Below are 21885 nucleotides of genomic sequence, written 5' to 3'. Positions count from 1 at the left end.
AGATGGAATAAGTAGTAAAAATTGTTATACTACGATCACTTGATCAGAAATAAATTGAAGTTCACGTACTTGAATTGGGATATGTCCAAGTATGTAAATACAATCAGACTTCTGAGCACCAAAAAAAAAAATTACATTTTTAATGCGATCAGTATTCGTGTAGGAAAAAAGAAAAATTTAAGAACTACTTTTAATGTTCTATCTAAGCTACTGGTTGTAACTCTACATTGTAATAACTAATAATAAACAATTGGATATCTACATGGCTGTCATGACATCAATTAAAAAGCGGCATTAATATTTGCAAAGAATTAAAATTGGTTACTTACGTGACACGAAATACCCAAAAAGAATGTCCCACTCCGCAATTTGTTCTCAACTTCTTTGTCGATCAAGAAGAATGACCCATTTTTGTGTTACAAAGACAGAGTTTATTGAGTCAGAGAGTATTCCATTATATCAGAGAGTCACTATACAATTGAGTTTATTGAGTTCGCACATTGTTTTCATGTTTTCAAAACCATGAAATGATTACAACTTAAAGCCTATTCAAATTGGGAAGGAAAGAATATGAATTTATATATAAAAGAAGTGTATGGAGTATGACACTATTAGAGGCATAGAAAAATAAAGAGCTTTTTCTATTCACAGGACGACAAAAACGTCTATTGATCCAAAAAATATAAAAATAGAATAATATAACCCACAAACCTCTTTAAGTTTTAACATTCATTTTTGTCAGTCTTGTATCCTCTCCATCAAATAGAAATCTTTTGTGCAAGTCGTTCATCCTCTCCATCAAGTTCCTATGCATTACCAACCATAAATCAAAAGCTACTATCAACAAACATTATATCTAATGTTAACAGTTGGGTGCTAATGTGGTCATTCTTTCAAATATCATACTTTTGGTAGTAAATATTATCAATATGAAGTAAAACCTAATGATAAGATTCAAGAAAAGAAGGGACATACAGTTCACGGTGATATGGTCCTGGTGGCGAAGCAACATATTCAGAACTGCCTTCTTTATCACATCAAAACCTCCATCCTCTCTACTCTTAGTACTGCAGCCGAATTAACCATTTATATATAAGTCATTAACAAATACAACTCAATTAGTTCGTTAGAGGATTCTATCTATCGATAGGTACGCACATGAGTCTATAAGGTACTTTTTATATCAGAACATACATATCTTGAAATACTGAGATCTCAGGGTTGTAAATAATATGCTTACATGCTAAATACCGGAAGTTTGTGTGACATCTTGCACCATTCCATTCACCCCGTCAAACATGAAGCCAGGATATTTTAGTCTAAGATTGCCCAAATGCATATCTACACAGACAATAAAAAAAAAGGAACTGGGGATGTTAAGTACCTCTATTGGTTTTGGATCAAGAGTCAATAACACACCCAATATTTGTAGTATTAGTACTGAAAGTCCCACATTGTTGATGGCAATTTTTCAATCTCCCTCTACACACATTAACTGTTATTCTATAGTAAAACCAGTCAACAATTAGTTGTGAGTTGTGATTGTGTCACCTCATATTGTTTTTTTAGCACAAATAAGCCTACTATTGACTCACACAATAAGCATTATATTGTTGTTGTTGTTTTTTTGGTCGTTTCACTTCTTTTGTAGAAAACAATCTATTTGTGATATATCTCAACACCTGTTACCATGCTAAACCTACAGAAATAAAATGTATCAGAAAAGTAGACTTAAGTAAAAATAAAAATAGAAAATTGTGGAACATGGACATGTACAAATGGATTGCGTTACTCGGTTGAAGGAAGAGCACAAAATGGAAATGGTTTCAACACAGATGCTTTTCCAATCCAAGTCAAAGTTGTCATTTCTATTTTATTTTCGTAATTTGTTTGTTAATGTGGCTGAAGGTATGCTTTGTTTATTTAATTTGTCTTAATCCGTTTGATACGTTCTTTCGTGCGCAACCTACTTGAGCCTAACAAACAAAGTGGTTATAATTTTTGGGATGTGTTGAATTGGTAAATGACCTTAGTAGCTTAGTGCCTTACTGATTCCATTTGCAAAACATGGTCTTCAATGCACACTGCACTTTCCACACATACATGGGCAGACCTTTTTGGCAAGTGAAGACATCTAATGAAGTACAATCTCTTTGCTCAAGCTACGATATCTTCGCCCTATCTCTCTATGTTTCTATAAATTTGGTTTTCTTTGTGTTCACGCGCGCGTGGTGGGGGAAAGGGGATTTTACACCATGACCATCTATCTTGTTAGTGACATGATTGATATACAACAAAACACTTTCTCAAAAGTCCTATCTCATAATTATGCCAATTAAGAAAAGATAATATGATTTTTTTTCTTCATAGAAGGTCACACAGGTTCAAAACATATGGCTAGAAACCTCATACCTTCTGTTTCTTGAGCCTTGCGTTCTCTTCTTCCAGACATGATACCTTGTTCTCCAGCTCATTTGTGTAAGACTGTCAACAAAATTCAGCACGGTGACAATATTATCAAGCAACAATCGAAAAAAAAAACCAACCTATTTTCTGGCACGCGATCGAGCTGCAGACTCCCTGTTCTTGATCATTCTCTTTTGCCTCCTCTCAACAGTTTTCTCTATCATTTCTCCAAAGGCACCCGTTTCGCTTTGTAAAAGTGTCCGTGTATCGATAAGGTACCCATCAAAGGGATGAAATGGCCAATTGATTTTCAGGAAAATCGGTGTCCAGAAGAGAGTTTGGGACTCTGAGTAGAGGTTGTGGGACTGGGTGACTGGGCATGAAAACCCCCATCATATTTTGTTGTTGAGACTGTTGTTGTTGTTGCTGCTGGACAAAAGGGAGCTGGTATTGCAACCATTGGGCCTGCAGAGCCGAGATCATAAGATCAGGACATGTAACAGGTGTTGCGGCTTTATCGCCGGAAGACCCCTAACAGACAATCCCCGCTTTGACCAGGAAATCTTCGAGAGTCATCTCACCGAGAGTGGGTTGCCTCTCCTGAGCTTTATCCTCTGGATTACTGCTAGTATTGTTGTTGTCCTGTTCCTTGCAACAGTGCATAGAGCAACTTAATTTTGGTCTTACCTAAGTTGTGATTTAATTTATACAATCAGCAATAAAATTTTCCCAACAATTGCTAGGATCTTTAAATAGAGTGTTAAATAAACACCAATAACAATGGATACCTTAAGAGAATTTTAGACTAAGCTACACTAACAATTGCAGACACATTCACAATGAAGGAATATGGAACATGTGAACTGCCAAAATTCATATGTTAACATTAATAAAAGTAAACATGAAGTCAAAAGTGTACTTCCATATAAAGAAAACTCAAACAAAATACAAAAAAAAAAAAAAAAAAAAAATGAGTGGCATAGAAGCATACCTTCAAACACTTGCAGAAGTTGAATATGTTCCTAAGATGCCAAACCCACTGCTAGCTTTGATGAGCTAACTAATTTTGTGATCCTTCAGCCTCCAAAAACCCAGGACCAGAACATAACCAATACAATAATAATATTGAAGCTGTAAAAATGACCATATAATTATTCAGCGGGGTGGTCAGGCAAAGGACGTAGCGAATGGGAGTCCACACGAGATGAATAATGGATCTGCAGTCCCGTCTGTTGCTTCTAACTTATCAGTTGGATCTGGTTCCCAAGAAGTGGAGATGTTAAGTAGGGCACATATTCATTGAACAATCATTATTTTATTTCATAAACAAAAAGATGATACATTGGCACTTATACTACACAGTGAAAAACAGGCCTAGTTGTTTCATAGTCGATAATGGAATTGTTCCTGCTCCATGTATACATATAGAAATCATGCTAAATTGCAAAGTAGTAGACATAAAAGCTTATGAAATACACCATAAGGATGGTCAAGTTTACCTTGTCAAAGATAGGATACTCAGCTTTGAAGCGAGTGCAAGCAAATTCCACAATCTCCTCATTAGTTCCTGGCTCCTGTGAACCAAATTGATTGCAAGGGAATGCCAATATCTTTAACAATCAATTTGGTTAAAATGAACATACAAACAGGAAAAACAAAGAAGATAAAACCCAAACCTTGCTCCTTGTACTTCTCATACACCTTAGCCAGTTCAGTGTAATTCGAGTTGGTCAATCCACTGTAAAAGGAAAAAATATATATGATCAAGGACAAAAACTAAATACTGTATTAGCTAAACATAATCAAACTTAAAGGTCCTAATATTCAATTATTACCATTGGGAAACAACATTAACAATCAACAAAACCTTTCCCTTGTAAATGCTAAGGTCCACATCATTTCCTCTAGCAGCCTGCAGTAGAACTGAGTTATTCTTTACAAAACCTCCAGAAAATAGAACTGAGATTTTCAACAATTTTATCCGAAGTTCTACTCTTTGGAATAGTTACGGTCGTCGGGTCATCCGTCTGAGGAATTGCACAACCTAGTTGCAAAAATATCAGAATATTAACTTAGAATTGCAATTTAAAGAATATAAAAGGCATGTACCTCCAAATACTTACGATGTTGTGGTTTTGGTAACAGCCCCATTGTATCTAACATCACAATTACCTTGCTATCTTTATTACATATTGCTGCACACACCAAAAAGGTTTGGGGAGGAGGTTTTAGATAGAGAATTATTACTTAGGGAAATGCTAAAAATGCTAAAGCACGCATTACTCTTCTGATCATACTCTCAAACCACAATCGAACAATCAACAAAACAACGAAAGTGTAGAACGATACAGTTTTAAACATACCTGAAAAGAAACTAATAGAAGATTGGCAAGACCATACGTGAAACAATAACACGGTGAGAATGAGTAGCATCCATACAATGCCCACGACAAAAAACAAACGTATAAAACCCTTCTTCCAAATAATCTTCATTGGATAATTTGGCGACATTCATCCAGAAGGAGATAAGAAAGCATTTAAAACATTTGTCATTCACCATACAGCTCACTTAAACATTTGAAACCACGCAATACATATTGACCATAAAGCAAGTGTTTTTACCTTTCGTTTGCTGAATATTACAATCTCCTCTACGGTTAAGTCGCAGAGAAACAAACCGTTGAGCTTCCATGTCCATTCTTCAGGGTCTGTTTGTCGAGATCATGTGAAAACAAAATTACCCATTCACTGTTTCACCTTCTTTCTTCAAAACCCTTTTTTTTTACGATGAAACCATATTATATGCTTAAAACAAACATGTAGGTAACAAAATGACAGATTAACAGTTATGTTAAAGTTAAAAAGAGGAAAAAGATCACATGAACCAATGACAATGAAGACAAAGAAGCCAAGCACGATGGGTGTAACTGGATAGTCAGCCCCTTTCTTTGCAGTTGTTTCAGGCACTACTCCTCTCTTAGTAATGTTCTTCTCAAATTTCTCCACCTTCCTATTTGCAAGACGCCTTGAAGTTGTCTACAAAAATTTTGATATCCGACAATCAGATCTTAATTCAACGGCATAAAATAGTATAGAGAATTAAACCAAACCACATTTACACAATAATAAAAAAATAAAATAAATAATAGTCACACTTGATCTGATCTATAAAACAAAACCCATATCTAATATGTAACCCTGACAATCCGTTAAAATTCAGACCAACGAATCTTAAATTGGAAGGAAAAGAGAGATTGAATGATTATTACCATCGTTGGTTTCGAAGCGAGGAGATCTGCTGATAAGCGGTTTTTTTTTACCGAAAGAAAGTAATGACTAATGAGAACGTGTTTGGTTTTCTGTTCCTATTGTTGAGAGTTTATTTTTTTTTTGTTTCTCTGGTAACAACCGAACAATTGAATAGAGCGGAAAAGGGGCGTAGATTTACTTTTTTTACAGCCAAACTTTTGTGAAATCCGACATGTCCAGTTTAGAGTAAAAAAGTGGTTGACATGTTTCACTGGGAGCATTCTCGACTGTTCAATATTAATGGTCTTTGATAATCATGAAATAATTGTATTTTCGCACTCAATATAAAAATAATGATAAAACCAATATTTAAGCACGGAATAGTGTGTATGCATGAAGTATTCTGATTTAGCCCATGTGAAGCTCTATGAAGCCTGACTAAAGCCCGAGGACTCAAACAGGACATTTCCAGGTCCGAACAGGATTAACGTGCCAACAAGCATCAAACTTCCGACACTCACAATTTCTGAACCTGGACTCCAAATTCGGCAAGTGAACCATTAGAACGATCAGTGCGACGAGCTCTATCCAATGCCAGATTTTGCATAAAATCAACTGTCAGACCCGCTACTGGTCAGAATACGTGGGCCCACTATGCGGGACCATAAGAGTTGGTCGATTCTTCATTATTGATCAACTCAAACTCTCATTATGTGCATAAGCCAAGCTCTCAAGTGAAGCTTCATTATTGATCTAATGAAGACTTTTGTGCACATGTATTTAATTATATTTTTTGTCTTGATTTAGAAATGGATAAGAAAATAATAATTAGGGGTGATGGAAATTAAATAAGGTGGATGATTTCACGTGGGTGGAAAGGAAAACAATTATTTGATATGCTTAAGGAGTTAACACTTCACTCATTCATATCTAGTTTTAGAACTTACTCCATAGCTAGTTTTTCATTTAACTCCATTTTTGAGTTCTTCATTTTCTTTCAAGCAAAAACTTCCATGCTTCTAATTTCCTAGTTTTTTTTGTAACTTAAGTGTTGTAACATCTTCAACTATTAAGTTCTAATAAAATCTTTCTTCTAATATAATTTAGGAATTCTTTTTATCTTTTCTCATACTTCTGATTTTATCTCTTTGATTCATAAGTTTAGAATCATGAGAGCTAAAACCTTCCCTAGTGAAGGGTTACTGATGCTCATGTGAAAATCAGGTTCCATTTTAGGAGGCCTAAATTATTGCTTAGGTAATAGGTTGTATTCTACATTCTGTCACAAAATGACAATGATCGACCAAGTTTGGAGTCTGAAACTCTAGTCAAAGTTGCGTGCGTGACCCAGGTGAAACTGGGGCTAGTTGTGCGCGCGACCCTCTGGTAAAATTAGACTTTGAAAATTGAACGACTAGTGTAATATAGAACTAGGAATTGAAATGGTATTTCAGAGATGAAATATCAGTTCAATTTCTCATGCTAGCAGGATGAACTTAGAGATAGGTGCATATTGTTATGGATCGACGCACTAATCCATTTTGAGTTTGTCTATGAACCCAAAACAAGTCAGAGATAGTAGTGATGAAGTCTTCTTAACTATGGAGCTAATATTACATTAGTAGATTTAACTCTCTACCCCTCTTTCTTTCTATCTCTCTCTTGCATTAAGTAAATTGGTCTATTAAGTTTTAGTAACTTGAAGTTCAAGTAACGTAGTAAAGTAGTAAAAATAAATCACAATCAAATCTTTATCACAAGTTCCTTAGAGAGTAGGTTCCAGTGACATACAATCAAGTGTTCTAGTCTTTGGGTTTGGGACGATACCCTTACTTGAAGTATATTTCAACATGCATGTGAGTAAGGTACCTTGAAAAGTTGTATTTGAGTGTGTACGTGTTTGTCAAAATTCTTACACATAAAAGTGCAAACATCATATATCATCACTAAAAAACTACTCCATTAATGCAATTTGTGCTTGTATAATCTATTTATTTTTTGGGGGTAACTTTGGGTGTGTCCAACTGCCTCACAAATCTAAAGAACAAATAACTAATGAAAATTTGTATAATCAAACTTAATAACAGTCACATTTATTCCGGCCAATTAGTTCTTAACATTTCATTTGGGATGCTAAAAAAAAGCAAGAAAACGAAAGACGAAGGTGAAGAATGGAGAAGATGAGACTAATAATTTTGGGGGTCAGAATTTGAATACATATCTAAGGCCATTTTTGTCTTTTGAAACAAAAATAAATGGGAAATTGTAACCAAAAGTGAAATGGATATCCACGCAATGTTTTGAAAACCGAACCGGTGATCAAACCGATTTTTTGTTAAAATGGTTCAACCAGGTTCAACCATGGTTCGATTCGGTCAGACCGATTGATGTTTATTTAACAAATTTTTTAATAATTACAATAATAAAATGAATAAATACATATTTTAATTCAATATTAATTGGTATTATATATCAAAATAAATTTATTATACAAGAAATACATAGTAGTTTGTTGGTTTGGAGTTTGGATTATCTTGTTTAGGTGTTAGGTTCAACTCCCCACATTATCAATTTTTCAAAAAAAAAAAAAAAAATTATATAAGGGTGATCCGGTTTAGAGCTGAACCGGTTCAACCACGGTTTAAGCTTAGACCGAGGGTCCAACCATAAACTCAAGTTTTAACTGAACCGAACCGAAAATTTACCGGTTCCGGTCGGACCCCGGTTCAACCACCGGTCCGGTCCGGTTTTCTAAACACTGTATCCACGTGTCTTTCGTTGTGACTTGTTGGTGCACTTGTTAGTACGTATAGTATTACGTACTCTCCTTTACTAACATCATTTATCTCGGTACTGGCCGGTTTGAGCATGTTGGCAAGTATTGCATTTCCAGATTGAAATATAAAAATAACCAGTGTGATAAGCGCACAATTAGCCCTAGCTTGCAGCCCAAAGATATGGAGAATGCAGCAAAATAAATATTCTGGTTCCAAAAATCAGCACTTTATCGAAGAACACGTGCGTGGGATTTTATTCTTTCATCATAGAAAATAGTGTTGCATATAAATCAGTACAATTTTATTGTAATACTAGACATTTCAAAATTAAACTAAACAAATATGAATATTGGACCAAAGAAAGTAATCCCCACTCTACACAGTATCATGAAATGTAATTGTAGCAGGTACTTCAAAATTCATATACTATCAGACTTCTTCACCCAACAATTTTCCAACAGTTATCATGTGGAATGGCTCCACAAGAGATAGCTTGCAACTTTCTAGTTTACGAGAAACACAATCCATTGTGGGTCGTGATTCAGGACTAAAATTTATGCATGAAAACGCCAGTTTTGCGCTTACTACTAATACTTCCTTGACGAGCTCCGTAGTTGGAAGTTGAAGACGTTTGTCCAATATATCCACCAGCAAAGCATTTGACCCACTTGTTGAAGATGATGTAACAAGAGATGATAGAAATTCACGAGGATGATTTCCCATTATCACTTCAAGTGCTAACACTCCAAAGCTATACACATCACATTTTGCAGTCAACCTCATCGTGAAAGCCAACTCTACATAGAAAAAATAATGTAGACGTGATAAGATGTTTTTAAAGAATTCAAATTGCATCTTAGAAAACCATAAATTTGCCTACGAAAAAAAATGTAATTATTGAACAAGAGATAAAGAAAGATTTACCTGGGGCCAAATAACCATATGTTCCAGCAGGTGCAGTCCAATTGAATGAATCACGCATTAAAACTCGAGCAATCCCAAAATCAGCAACACAAGCATGATATTCTGAATTCAACAAAATATTTTTGCTCGAAATGTCTCGATGAATCAATGGTGGTGTGCAACCATGCATGTAAGACAAAGCATTAGCTACACTTTTGATGATGTCGATCCTTTTCCTCCAATCCAAACCAGTTGCTTCCTCTACATTGCTCAAAAGTTGGGCTAAGCTCCCTCTTTCCAGATACTCATATATCAAAAAAGAGTGTCGAACATGTGAACAAAATCCGTAAAGTTTCACAATGCTTCGATGTCTTAGTTCTGTTAATGTGTGTACCTCATTTTGAAATGATCTTAAATCGATCACTTCACCGTCCTGTGATGGGTGAATTTTCTTTACAGCCACTACTTGTCCTGTTGACAAAACCGCCTTGTAGACACTTCCATATCCTCCCACCCCAATGCAATACTTGTCATCAAACCCCTCCGTTGCTTCAATAACGTCCTCATATACTATTCCCCCGTTGTAATTCCAAATGCAAAATAAATCATTATGTCTCGCTCTTGTCTCTTCCTCTTGAACTCTTTTTTTCTTATAAAACATGGACCAAGTTCCAACGATTACAATCAAAAGAGAAAACAGTCCCACAAGACAAAAAATGATGATCTTGATTGGTTTAACTCCTCCGTTTACGTTGTTTCTTAATTCGGAAGATCTGCAAGGTGGCAAAGCTTTTGCGTGACCACACAAACCTTTGTTGTTAGCAAATGCTTTGGTTGAAGCCTCGCGGAAAGCTTTGCATTCAGGAATTGGACCTTCTAATGCATTGTATGATACATCAACAGAAGTCAAACTTTGCATATTCGCCAATGAAGATGGAATTGAACCAGAGAGAAAATTGTGTGACAAATTCAAGTTCTCTAAGTAACGCATTTGAGCAAAGGAAACTGGAATGGAACCAGAAAACATATTCTGGCTCAAGTCGAGCAACTCTTGAATTTGAGCCAGATTGCTTAATTCAGATGGTATGCTTCCATTTAATTTATTTTTACTCAGATTCAGATGATACAAGTTGGAGAAGTCACCAATTTTGTTTGGTATTGGTCCACTCAAATTGTTGGTGGACAAATCTAGTTTCTCGAGATGACTTAAGCTTCTAGTTTCGGTAGGCAAATTGCCATAAAGATGGTTATCACTCAAGTTGAGATTCACTAACGAAGCCAAGTTCCATATTTCTTTTGGAATCTCTCCTGTGAGATGGTTTGATGAGAGATCAAACATTTGTAGATGAGCCAAGCTTCCAAACTCACGAGGTATGGTGCTAGTGAGTTTGTTGTTAGTGATTTTAAAACTTGTTAGATTTTCGCACTCACTCCAATTACTTGAAAGTTTGCCGTACAAGTTGTTGTTACTCAAATCAATAAAATCAAGACTTGGATGAATGCCAAATGAATCTGATATGTCTCCCGTGAGTTGGTTTCTATCGAGTCGAAGTCGAAACAATCTTGGACAGTTTTTTAAGTTTGGGATGGGACCAATCAAATTATTGGAATTAGCACTAAAATTTTGAAGTCGTCCACCATTACATAGTTGTTGTGGCAAATTACCAGATAAATTATTATAAGATATGACAAGATGAGTTAGATTTGAATTCATTACTTCTTGAGGTATAGAACCAGAAAGGTTATTAGACAAGAGACTAAGAACCGCTAAGTTTCGTAAATTACCTAATGAAGAAGGGATGGGACCACTAAGAAAATTTTCACTAAGATTTATAACCACAAGAGACGACAAATTTCCAAATTCCAAAGGAATCGATCCAGAAAGTTGATTGGCATGGAGGTGCAAGTTGTTTAAATTAGACAAGTTACCTAAAGAAGAAGGGATTGGACCGCTTAGATGATTTGTATGAAGACGTATCTCCACAAGAGACTTTACATTTCCAATTTCTAAAGGAATGGATCCAGAAAGTTGATTGATATCGAGGTACAAAATGTTTAGTTTAGTCAAATTACCTAAAGATGGTGGAATCAATCCACTGAGATTGTTATCACCAAGATCTAGACTCACAAGAGATTTCAAGCTTCCGATTTCTAAAGGAATAGAGCCAGAAAATTTATTAGTATACATGTACAAATCAGTTAAGTTTTGTAAACTACCGAATAAAAGAGGGATTATTGAGCCGCTGAGATAGTTTGTTTGAAGAGATAGATATTCAAGAGATTTCAAGTTTTCAATTTCTGAAGGAATGGATCCAGAAAGTTGGTTCTTAGAGAGGGACAAGATCTTTAGATTAGTCAAGTTACATAATGATGGTGGAATCGAACCATTGAGATTGTTACCACTAAGACTTAGACGCACAAGAGATTTCAAGCTTCCAATTTCCAAAGGAATGGATCCAGAAAATTCATTGCGATCGAGGAACAAATCATTTAGATTGGTCAAATTACTTAAAGAAAGTGGAATTAAACCAGTGAGATTGTTTTCATAAAGAGATAGGATCATAAGAGACCCCAAATTTCCTATTTCTGGCGGAACTGAACCTGAAAATTGATTTGAATAGAGGCCTAGAGCTTTTAGGTTTCTCAAATCACACAAACTAGAAGGAATGAAGCCAGAAAGATGGTTTTGCGCGAGATGAAGTGATTGAAGACTTGTTAATTGACCCATTTCCGATGGTATTTCTCCGGATAAATTATTGGAGTAAAAGTCGATGTAATTGAGTCTAGAAAGGTTAGTAATTTGGACTGGAATGGCTCCATAGAGTGAATTGGAATTGAGGTCCAATTGATTAAGATTTGGAAGGGTTGAGAAGGGGAAGCTCTGTAGCGTACCTACCAAACTTGTGTTTGATAGGTTAATGCCCACAACCTTTCCCGCCTTGCAAGAAATGCCAAACCAGTTGCGGCAGTGACGAGAAGAATTTGCGTGGCCATGATTAAGAGGGAGTACCCATGAAGATAGTGCAGAAGTGGTTTCACCGTGAAGGCTATTTTTCCATTTGAGAAGTGCATGGGCTTCTTCACTAGGACTAGTAGAAGAAGAGTTAACACGGAAAGAAGAAAACAACAGAAAAGCTACTAAGACAAGAAAAGAGACCAGCAAATTTAAGTGATACGAAGCCATGAACGTACTTGTGATGGGGTTATGAATTGCATTGTCTTGGCTACGGGATAGACGTATTTATGGTGCTGGAATAGCACTAATTGTGCATTATTCAGTGTATTAACATGAAAGTATTTTGTTGCTAATCGTAAGACTTGTTGGTCAGTTTTGAGTGGTAGTCGCGAACGACTTTCATTTTGGTGGTTATAGCAGACTAGCGAAGTCTGGTCGTTCGCAGTGTCGTACACTTCAAGAATTGCAATTATTGCAAGATGATATGGCAGAAGACTTCGTTCGAGTGTTTGGCCCATTAAATCAAGAAATGTAAGTTCAGAAAATTAACCCATATTACTAATATTATGCACAACTAGATGGGTTTAAGGTGACCCGATGGTCCGATGTAACAACTAATAAAGGTATTTGTACCTCAATTTGTGTTGGAGACTCTCAAAAATAAAACAATTATTACTGTGTGTGCAATTAGTGCCGAAAAAAATATAAAAAAACAATTATTCTGAAGTATGTCATTTGGAATTAAAAAGTTGAATTTGAAACCCCCAAACTTAAATCAAAGAGAAAAAAATAATTTTTATATTTTTCAAAGTCAAATCCCAAACGCGTTATAGCGAATGCGGGATTTGAGTCCAAAATGATGTGGCCACGTCGTTTGAGATTTGACTTAAAAAATCCCCAACGATATAAGTCCAAAGCGGTATGGCCATATCGATTTGGAGACTTAAATCCAAACGGTGTGGCCATATATCGTTGGGGATTTTTCTAAGTCAAATCCCAAACAATATGGCCACATCATTTTGGACTCGGTCATTCGCATTGCCATGCCGTTTGGGATTTGAACTGAAAAATATAAAAATACGTTAAAATTTGGGCTTTATTTGACAAGGGCACATCGTTTGACTAAGTCCCAAAGCGGTGTAAGCAAGAAATCGTTGGGACTTAGTCAAAACAACCCCAAAAAGTCGTTTAAGTTTGGGGTTTGAATTCAACTTTTTTAACTAATGGATATTTGTAATAATTGTTTTTTTTTTTAGATTTTTTGAAATGGCACACTTATAATAATTTTTTTTTTTTTGGGAGTCTGCCCAACACAAATTGGGGTCCTGCAGTAATATGACTCATAAATCAAGACTTAGAAGTCAGAACAAGGATAGGCGGTGCTTGAGAGTTCTTCATTTCTTTATCTAACGATTACGTCCAACAATCCTATTTATCTCCCCTTAATCTATAATCCATGTCCATGTATTATTGAGTTTAGATTCCAAAGAGAAGAAATTGGGTGAAGGAAGTTGACAATCGCAAGGTTTAGTGGGGGGTTTATGCATAATTTGATTTTAATCGAAAACAATTTGGGATTGGAAGTAGTAGCTTAATTTGATAGCCTAATTCTTGGGGCTCTTGGTAGTAATCCCCTAAGATTCCAACTATTGATAACCTGAAGACCAGCAAGCTAGTCATGGCATCAAATCTGAGTTCAGGCCTATTTGTTTCAATTATGCCTTGTGGAATCAGGAAAAATATAATAATAGATATCATTTCTATTTTTGTGAAGTGTATAACTGTTTAAACTAGCGCCTAGCTTGTCTCGTTCACTGCTATCTCTAAATCACCTTTCACACTTTTCGTCCAAAAAAAATACGGTAAATTAGCCCCTGTAAGAAAATTGGAAGAGCAACAAATTAATAATAGATATGAATGACAACATTAGAAATAGGAATAGCAGAATTGATCGAGAACTGATCGCATCATCTTGTCAAATGTGGATTATATATAGATCACAGCAAAAGCAATAGACAGAAGCGAACACACGGACGTGAGAGTGACATGCACTTCTGTTCGGGTCAGTGGAGAGAAAACGGTTTAAGAAGCATGGCAGTGTCAATAGTCCCGGTTCCTAAGCCACTTCACTAATTTATCCAGGAGTTCCGAAATTTGCAACAACATCAAGTGTGTTTCACGACTCCTTTCACTACAAAATGCTCCAGACATTGAGCAACCATGTCACTGTAGAAAGATGTATATAGCTTTTATTGTGTAGAGCGCGAACTACGCTTCAGGCGTTCGGGATGTCCAGTGATTTGAGCACGACCCGCGCCCCGTGTTTCTCAAGCCACCCAATTTTATTGTTTCCTATTTTGTAAACTCTATATAAACAATTGTAATCTCTTTAGAATTCAATCAAGTAAATATACATTGAATTGAATTGAATCCTCTGGTTCTACATGGTATCAGAGCCAGGTTATTGAAATCCGCTGCGTATTACAACCATTAATCAAACCACCCTTGAATCTTAAACCCAAATTTTTTCCAAACCCTAAACCTAAAACACAAATTTTTCGTTTTTTTTTTCCTCTGCAATGGCTGGATCTGACAACAATTCTTCAAGCATCATTCATCACCACTACACCCCATAAGACAACTTCGTTTCAAAAAATCGTTCCATTAGATGAGTCCAACTATACCATCTGGGCTCCTCTCATGCGGATGCGGATTGGAGCAAGGGGAAAGCTTGGTTATTTGATTGGCGCAAAGGTTGAACCGCTTATGAATTCGTCCGAATATGAAGGTTGGGCAACAAATAATGAAAAGGTAAAAAGCTAGCTTATTGATTCTATGGAGATTTCTCTTATGAACCATTATATTCGTCTTCCTACTGTAAAAGACATTTGGGAGGCTGTGGAGAAGACTTTCTATGATGACTCTGATGAAACTAGAATTTTTGAATTGAATACGAAGTGCTTTGAAGCGAAGCAGAATGGAAGACTTATTTCTTCCTATTACAACGAATTGGTGGCTATGTTCCAGGAGATTGATCAGAGGGTGACCTCCCAGAATAACAGTGTTGAAGTTGTAGTCCATGAAACGTCCACGATGTCCAGAATGCATGTTCATATATTTTTACGTGGATTAGATCAGGAGTATGATCAGGTGCGTGGAGAGATCCTTCAGAAAGAACCTAAATTTTCCTTAGAACAAAGCTATGCTTACATTCGTAAGGTACAATCTGAGAAACAGGCTATGGGGCGCTCTGTATCAAATGAATCCTCTGTCTTGACTGTTCATAGCAAGACAACTCCTCCAGGTTTTTCTGGTCCTCCACGCCATCCTAAAAGTAAATCAAATCCTTGGGTAGATAAAAAGTGCGGTGTTTGCGGAGATTTGAGTCATAGCAAGAAGAGATGTTATGAAGTGATTGGTTATCCTGATTGGTGGGACTTCTCGAAGAGGCCACGAAAGAATTTAAGCAAGGCCTCCATTGCTAATGTTGTGAATGGAGACAATGCTTCGGCTAGTGTCGCGCAATTAGGTATGAATGGTAAGGTTATTTCGAATAATACATGGATAATTGATTCAGGTGCATCTGACCATATGACAAATGACCCTAACCTTGTGAAATGTCTTAGAACTTCACCTCAGACCGCTGTTTCTACTGCTGATGGTACTCCAACTCCGGTTAGCGGAGAAGGGTCTATTGAGTTATCTAAAACCCTCACTCTTGAATCTGTCTTAGTTGTTCCATCCCTTGCCTATAACCTATTGTCTATTTGTCAAATTATTCTCGCACTTGCATGTACTGTGACATTCTATCCATCTTTCTGTGTTTTTCAGGACATTTTGACTCGGCCATGATTCTTGGTTATCTTTGTTAGAAAGGGAAACCATACTACTGGATTTGATGTAAACCGGGGAGAAACAAAAGATTTTTCGGGGCAAGCTAATCAAGTCAATAGGGTCAAGAATGCAAAAAAAGTTGTGTGGTTATGGCATCATAGGTTAGGTCATCTATCTTTTAGTTATTTGAAGAGGTTGCAACCTCAATTGTTTTCAGTTGTTAGTGAGTCTGAGTTTCATTGTGACATTTGTGAACTGGCCAAGAGCCACCATATTTCATATTCACCAAGTATTAATAGATGTCATGTTCCTTTTATGAAAATTCATTCTGATGTTTGGGGTCCTGCCAAAGTTTCTTCATTTTCTGGAGCTAGATATTATGTGACTTTTATTAATGATTGCACTCGCATGACGTGGGTGTCGTTACTAAAAAACAAAAGTGATGTGTACGGGATGTTTACTGATTTTTACAAAATGGTGGAGACACAGTATCAACAATCTATCGGTCTTTCACCGATAATGGTGGAGAATTTGTGAATGGCCTCATGTCCGAATTTTCTGCGGTTAATTGGAATTAGATCATCAAACCTCTAATTCCGGTACCCCCAACAAAATGGTTTAGCCGAACGGAAGGAGACCGGTTGTTAGAGGTTGTTCGTGCTTCCTTGTTTGGCATGAATGTACCCTCGATCCTATTAGGGGTGAAGCGATTGAAATCGCTGACCTATGTTATCAACCATACTCCCTCACGGGTAATTGAGTTCCAGAATCCTTATCAGAAACTCCATACACTGTTATCCATCCCATCTATGCCTAACTTGGAGCCTCGGGTGTTTGGATGTACAACTTATGTTCATATCCCACAACCAGATCTAAGTAAACTTGATCCTCGTGCGAAGAAGTGTATTTTTGTGGGTTATGCAGAGTTTCAGAAAGGGTATAGGTGTTATGATCCGATTACTACCAAGATGTATATATCTCTTGATGTCTCATTCGTGAATCGGACCAGATTACTTTCGAGGGAGTTTCCAGTCTTCCTTCGTGGGGAGAGTGGCGGTGAAGGGAATCCTAATGTCTTTGGAGAATTGGAACACTTGGAGGAACGATTTGAAGTTCCCGGAAGCGAAATTGATCTGTAGCTTGATAGAGAGAGCGAACATGATCGGATGTATCTCAAAACCGTAGTACCGACATTTCCCTTCTACATCAATGGCGAAGATCTCGATCAAAATGCTCGCCTCCGGGTACCTCCTATAACCTTTAATGAGTGCATTTGGGGTAGAAAGTCTTGAACCTAGACAATCACAAAGAGCTAGTAAGGGAGTTCATAAGAAACAATATGAACCAGACATCAAAGCCAATGCTAAATACCCTATAGCTAACTCTATGTCTAACCATAACCTTTCCGAAACCCATGCACTTGTCATAAATCAATTGTCTACTGTATCTATTCCTAGTAATGTGCAGGATGCTTTGAAAGATTCAAAATGAAAAAAAAAAAAAACAATGAATGAAGAATTGGAAGCCCTTCAAAAGAATGTAACATGGGAGGTAGTTAATATGCCTGTTGGAATGAAGACTGTTGGATGTCGTTGGGTGTTTACCGTGAAGCTTAATGCAGATGGAACTATTGATATATATAAGGCGAGATTGGTTGCCAAGGGATACACACAGCGTTATGGAATTGATTATGAGGAGACTTTCGCACCTGTAGTGAAAATCAATACAGTCCGGAGCAAATAGAGATTGGCCCTTGCACCAGCTTGATGTGAAGAATGCATTCCTGAATGGGAACTTGGAGGAGGAAGTATACATGGATATGCATCCAGGTGTGAAGAACCATCCCAAAGATGTTGGGAAGGTGTGTAAACTGAAGAAGGCTTTGTATGGCCTGAAATAGTCTCCAAAAGCTTGGTTTGGAAGACTTACACAGTCAATGAAAGTTTTTGGGTACAAACAAAGCAATTCTGACCATACCTTGTTTATCAAACACAAGGATGATAAGATTATAGCTCTAATTGTGTATGTTGATGACATGATCGTTACAGGAGATGATCTGAAGGAAATAAATGAATTGCAGAAGTATTTGTCGAAGGAATTTGAAATGAAGGATCTAGGACAACTGAAGTATTTTATGGGTATTGAAGTTGCAAGGTCTAAAAAAGGGATCGGATTTCACTCTCACAGAGGAAGTATGTCCTTAATTTGCTTGCTGAAACCGGGATGTTGGATTGCAAACCGATGGAGACACCCATTGAGATAAATCACGGACTCGCCATTCATTCTGACCAAGTTCATACTGATAAAAGCAGGTATCAACGTTTTGTAGGAAGGTTAATCTATCTCTCTCATACTAAACCTGATATTGCTTATGTTGTGAGTGTAGTTAGTCAATTTGTGCATTGTCCTAGTAATGAACATATGGATGCAGTCTTTCGTATTGAAGAAGGCACTTGGCAAAGGTTTACTGTTTGGAAAGTCTGATGTATTGGATATTTGGATCTGTGATCATGCAGATTAATTTGGGTAATAAACGGATAGACGTTCTACATCAAGATATTTCACATTTGTCGGTGGAAATCTTGTAACTTGGCGTAGTAAGAAATAGAAAGTTGTTGCCAGATCGAGTGCAGAAGCTGAATTTTGAGGTTTGGCACAGGGAGTATGTGAATTGTTATGGATCTGTACTATCGTGATGGAATTGGGATTCGCGCTTCAAAAGCCTATGGATTTGCATTGTGATAATCAAGCCGCCATTCAGATTGCACATAACCCAGTTCAGCATGATCGAACAAAGCATGTGGAGGTTGATCGTCATTTTATTAAAGAAAATCTTGACAGGAAGGTTATTCGTTTTCCGTTCGTAACCTCAGAGGAGTAATTAGCTGATGTTCTTACCAAAGGTGTATCTCACAAGGTGTTTGACAGCTCAGTTGTCAAGTTGGGCATGATTGACATCTATGCACCAACGTGAGGGGGAGTGTAGAAAGCTGTATATAGCTTTTATTGTGTAGAAGCGCGGCCTACGCCTTAGGCGAGCGCAACCTACGCCTCAGGCATTCGGGATGTCCAGTGATTTGAGAGCGACCCGCGCCCCGTGTTGCTCAAGCCACCGAATTTTATTGTTTCCTATTTTGTAAACTCTATATAAACAATTGTAATCTCTTTAGAATTCAATCAAGTAAATATACACTAAATTGAATTGAATCCTCTAGTTCTACAGTCACACAGAACTCTGATCAAAGAATCCTCCTTGCAGGGCAATAAACGGGGATAAAAGTCCTACCACCAAAAGACAGAGCAACCACTAGGAATGGTTGGTTTCTTGTGACCAATAACAGTAACTTCTATAATGTATAAAAAGATAAGAGTGGATATCCACTCAGCTATCAAAGCACTGTAAAAGGACCATAGCTGGAGTTCACCTGGTAAGGTTTTGTGTAGTCTTTCCCATGAATGTCCCTCTTCCACAACATCTTTCGTCATCTTTGCTAACAGAGATCAATATTTTCTCAAGTTCTGACTTGAAGCTCTTCTTTTCTTCAGAAATCTTTGATTCTCAAGAGGACCATTGTGGGGTGAGAAAAGTTAGAAACTATTTTCGATTACTACCCCTTTGCATGAAGGCTACATATCACCCGTTATGCAACCAGGAATGGGATGGTGGGAAAGTTAGTCATTTGGGAAAAAAACTTAATCTCTACGGGTCGCAGAATAATTCTCAAGTAAGTCATACATATATTAACATATATAAGACTCTAATATATTAATAGAATTGACTATTCACATAAGTTCAAGATTATGGAGAAATTGACAATTTAACATGGTATCAGAGCCACCAGTTTCTGAGAGGTCTCGGGTTCAACTCTTACCAGGTGAAGATGTCCAGTCCTTCTACCTGTATATTTCCAGCGTGTCCCGCTGAGGGAGAGTGTTGACATATATGTGCCTCTAATATATTAATAGAATTGACCATTCACATAAGTTCGAGCTTATGTAGAAATTGACAATATAACAACATATAGTTAAAATTGATATTTAAAATCTCACCAGCTAGTACATCATCACTGCACACATATCAATTTAAGCCATGTGTAGAATACAGTCAAGCTAAAAATACTCTTTCCAAGCTCTACAACCAAGTAGATAATAGTCTACTTGCTTGAGGTCCTCTTCTCCCTCTAGATAAGAGTCTGATAGTGTCATCCATACTCCTTGATAATGAAATAGGAAGGAAAATATACACTCTTTAGTTGGTTGGTTTTGCATTAGTGTGCCTTTTCTGTTTTTTATGCAGACTGAGCTGTAATTTCCTATGAGCTATAGTATTTCATTTGAATGGTTGGGAACTTTTGCACACGAAGGTGGGTTGGCAGCTAGGGCACTAACGTAGTGGGAGTGTCAGGTTATCTTTCTGATCAAGAGCCCCCTTGTGTTGGAATTCTCATTGGTGCATTTCAAACTACTTGTGTATACAAAGTGGAGAAGTAGAATAAATGAGTGTTCCCTCCTCCTACTTTATGTTTGTGTGATAGTCCCACATTGGTAAGCTACCACTGTATTTGTCGGGTTTAGGCTTGAGCTTGGGCTTCTCATGTGTGATATATATGTTAGTGGGCTTAGCCAAATCCCAAAACTAGTTTTGCTTCTTGAGCAAGTTTTGGATTCCTTATTACACAATAGGTTTCTAATATTGTATTAGAAACAAAAACAAACCTTTAATCTCTATATAAATACTCATGTCCAGATCTAAAGACTCAATGAAGAAACCCAAAAACCTTTTCTTTCTCTTCTTCCTCTAGCCGCCAGAGAGAGTTGTGTTGCTGTTCCAGAGAGTAGCTTATTGAAATGTATCTTAGTCTACTTCAGTCATTGAATCCTGAGAGTAGAGATGCCTGTGAAACCTTTACACCATCTGAGGGAGCAAAATCTCTTCTTAAGGACAGTGTATTCACACGCCTTGACAGTCCATTCTTCTTTTGTCCTTTGATCTATTCGATTATCTAACTCCTTTTACAACAATAGTAAGAAGAGATTTTTGTAGAACAAAGGATAATGCTTTCAGACGACAATAAAAAGGGAAACTATTTAAAGGTTGAATTTTTATCGATATTTCATTGTTTATCAAACCCTAGATGATTGTATATATTTCTCATAGATTTGTGGGAGTCAAATATGGGTTTTTCAATCAAGAAAACGTCAAAGTTCGTCTTTTGGACTGCTCTGTCACTCGTTACGAAAATTGCTATAACTTTCAGCTCAAAGCTCGGTTTTGCAATCTGCTTTTTGGGTTGGATAGCTGATTCAAAGAGTTTTACAGTGGTATATGAATTGATATCTAGTTTGCCCTGAGCTAGTTTAGTTTTACTGTTATTTGAGACTGTTTTTCTGAATTGAGGAAAATGTGGTAATCCGGTTTTTCAATCGGATAGGTATCGTGTTCTTTCACTCTCTTGCAATTCTTTTTATTTTGATTCTATGATGATATTTTTACCTAGAGTTGTATGCTACTTTTTATTCTTATGAGGGAAATCCCTAAGCTTAAATGTTTTACTATTAATAACCTAGTCAGCAAGTTATATGTGAGCTTTGTTTATCATTATGATATTATTTGGTTTGACTATATGTAGTGTGATTTTAATTTTCTTTGTACATATGAAGATGTATGTAGATGGTCTAAGAGAGACCTTAAGATAGTTAATATAAATTTTGTTAGTAATTATAATGTATTCAATACATAATTGCTTACCTTGTCTATTG

General features: G+C 36.7%; 1 protein-coding gene and 1 pseudogene across 1 annotated transcript; both read right to left on the bottom strand.

The window, feature by feature from the left end:
- Positions 1 to 2271: 2271 nt before the first annotated feature.
- On the bottom strand, positions 2272 to 4302 carry LOC147477737 (ABSCISIC ACID-INSENSITIVE 5-like protein 2; annotated as a pseudogene).
- Positions 4303 to 8658: 4356 nt separating this feature from the next.
- Positions 8659 to 12560, bottom strand: LOC147477736 (uncharacterized). Its single transcript, XM_086584745.1, has 2 exons — positions 9357 to 12560; positions 8659 to 9229 (listed from the first exon to the last, which is right to left on the bottom strand). The coding sequence occupies exons 1-2, from the start codon at positions 12517 to 12519 to the stop codon at positions 8862 to 8864; spliced, it is 3531 nt and encodes a 1176-aa protein (XP_086440871.1). The 5' UTR covers positions 12520 to 12560; the 3' UTR covers positions 8659 to 8861.
- Between the last annotated feature and the right edge of the window lie 9325 nt (positions 12561 to 21885).

This window comes from Coptis chinensis, chromosome 9 (genome assembly GCF_015680905.1).
Source record: "Coptis chinensis isolate HL-2020 chromosome 9, ASM1568090v1, whole genome shotgun sequence".
Taxonomy (NCBI): Eukaryota; Viridiplantae; Streptophyta; class Magnoliopsida; order Ranunculales; family Ranunculaceae; genus Coptis; species Coptis chinensis.
The sequence above is the reverse complement of the archived record's forward strand: the minus strand, read 5'-3'. Positions and strand labels throughout refer to the sequence as shown.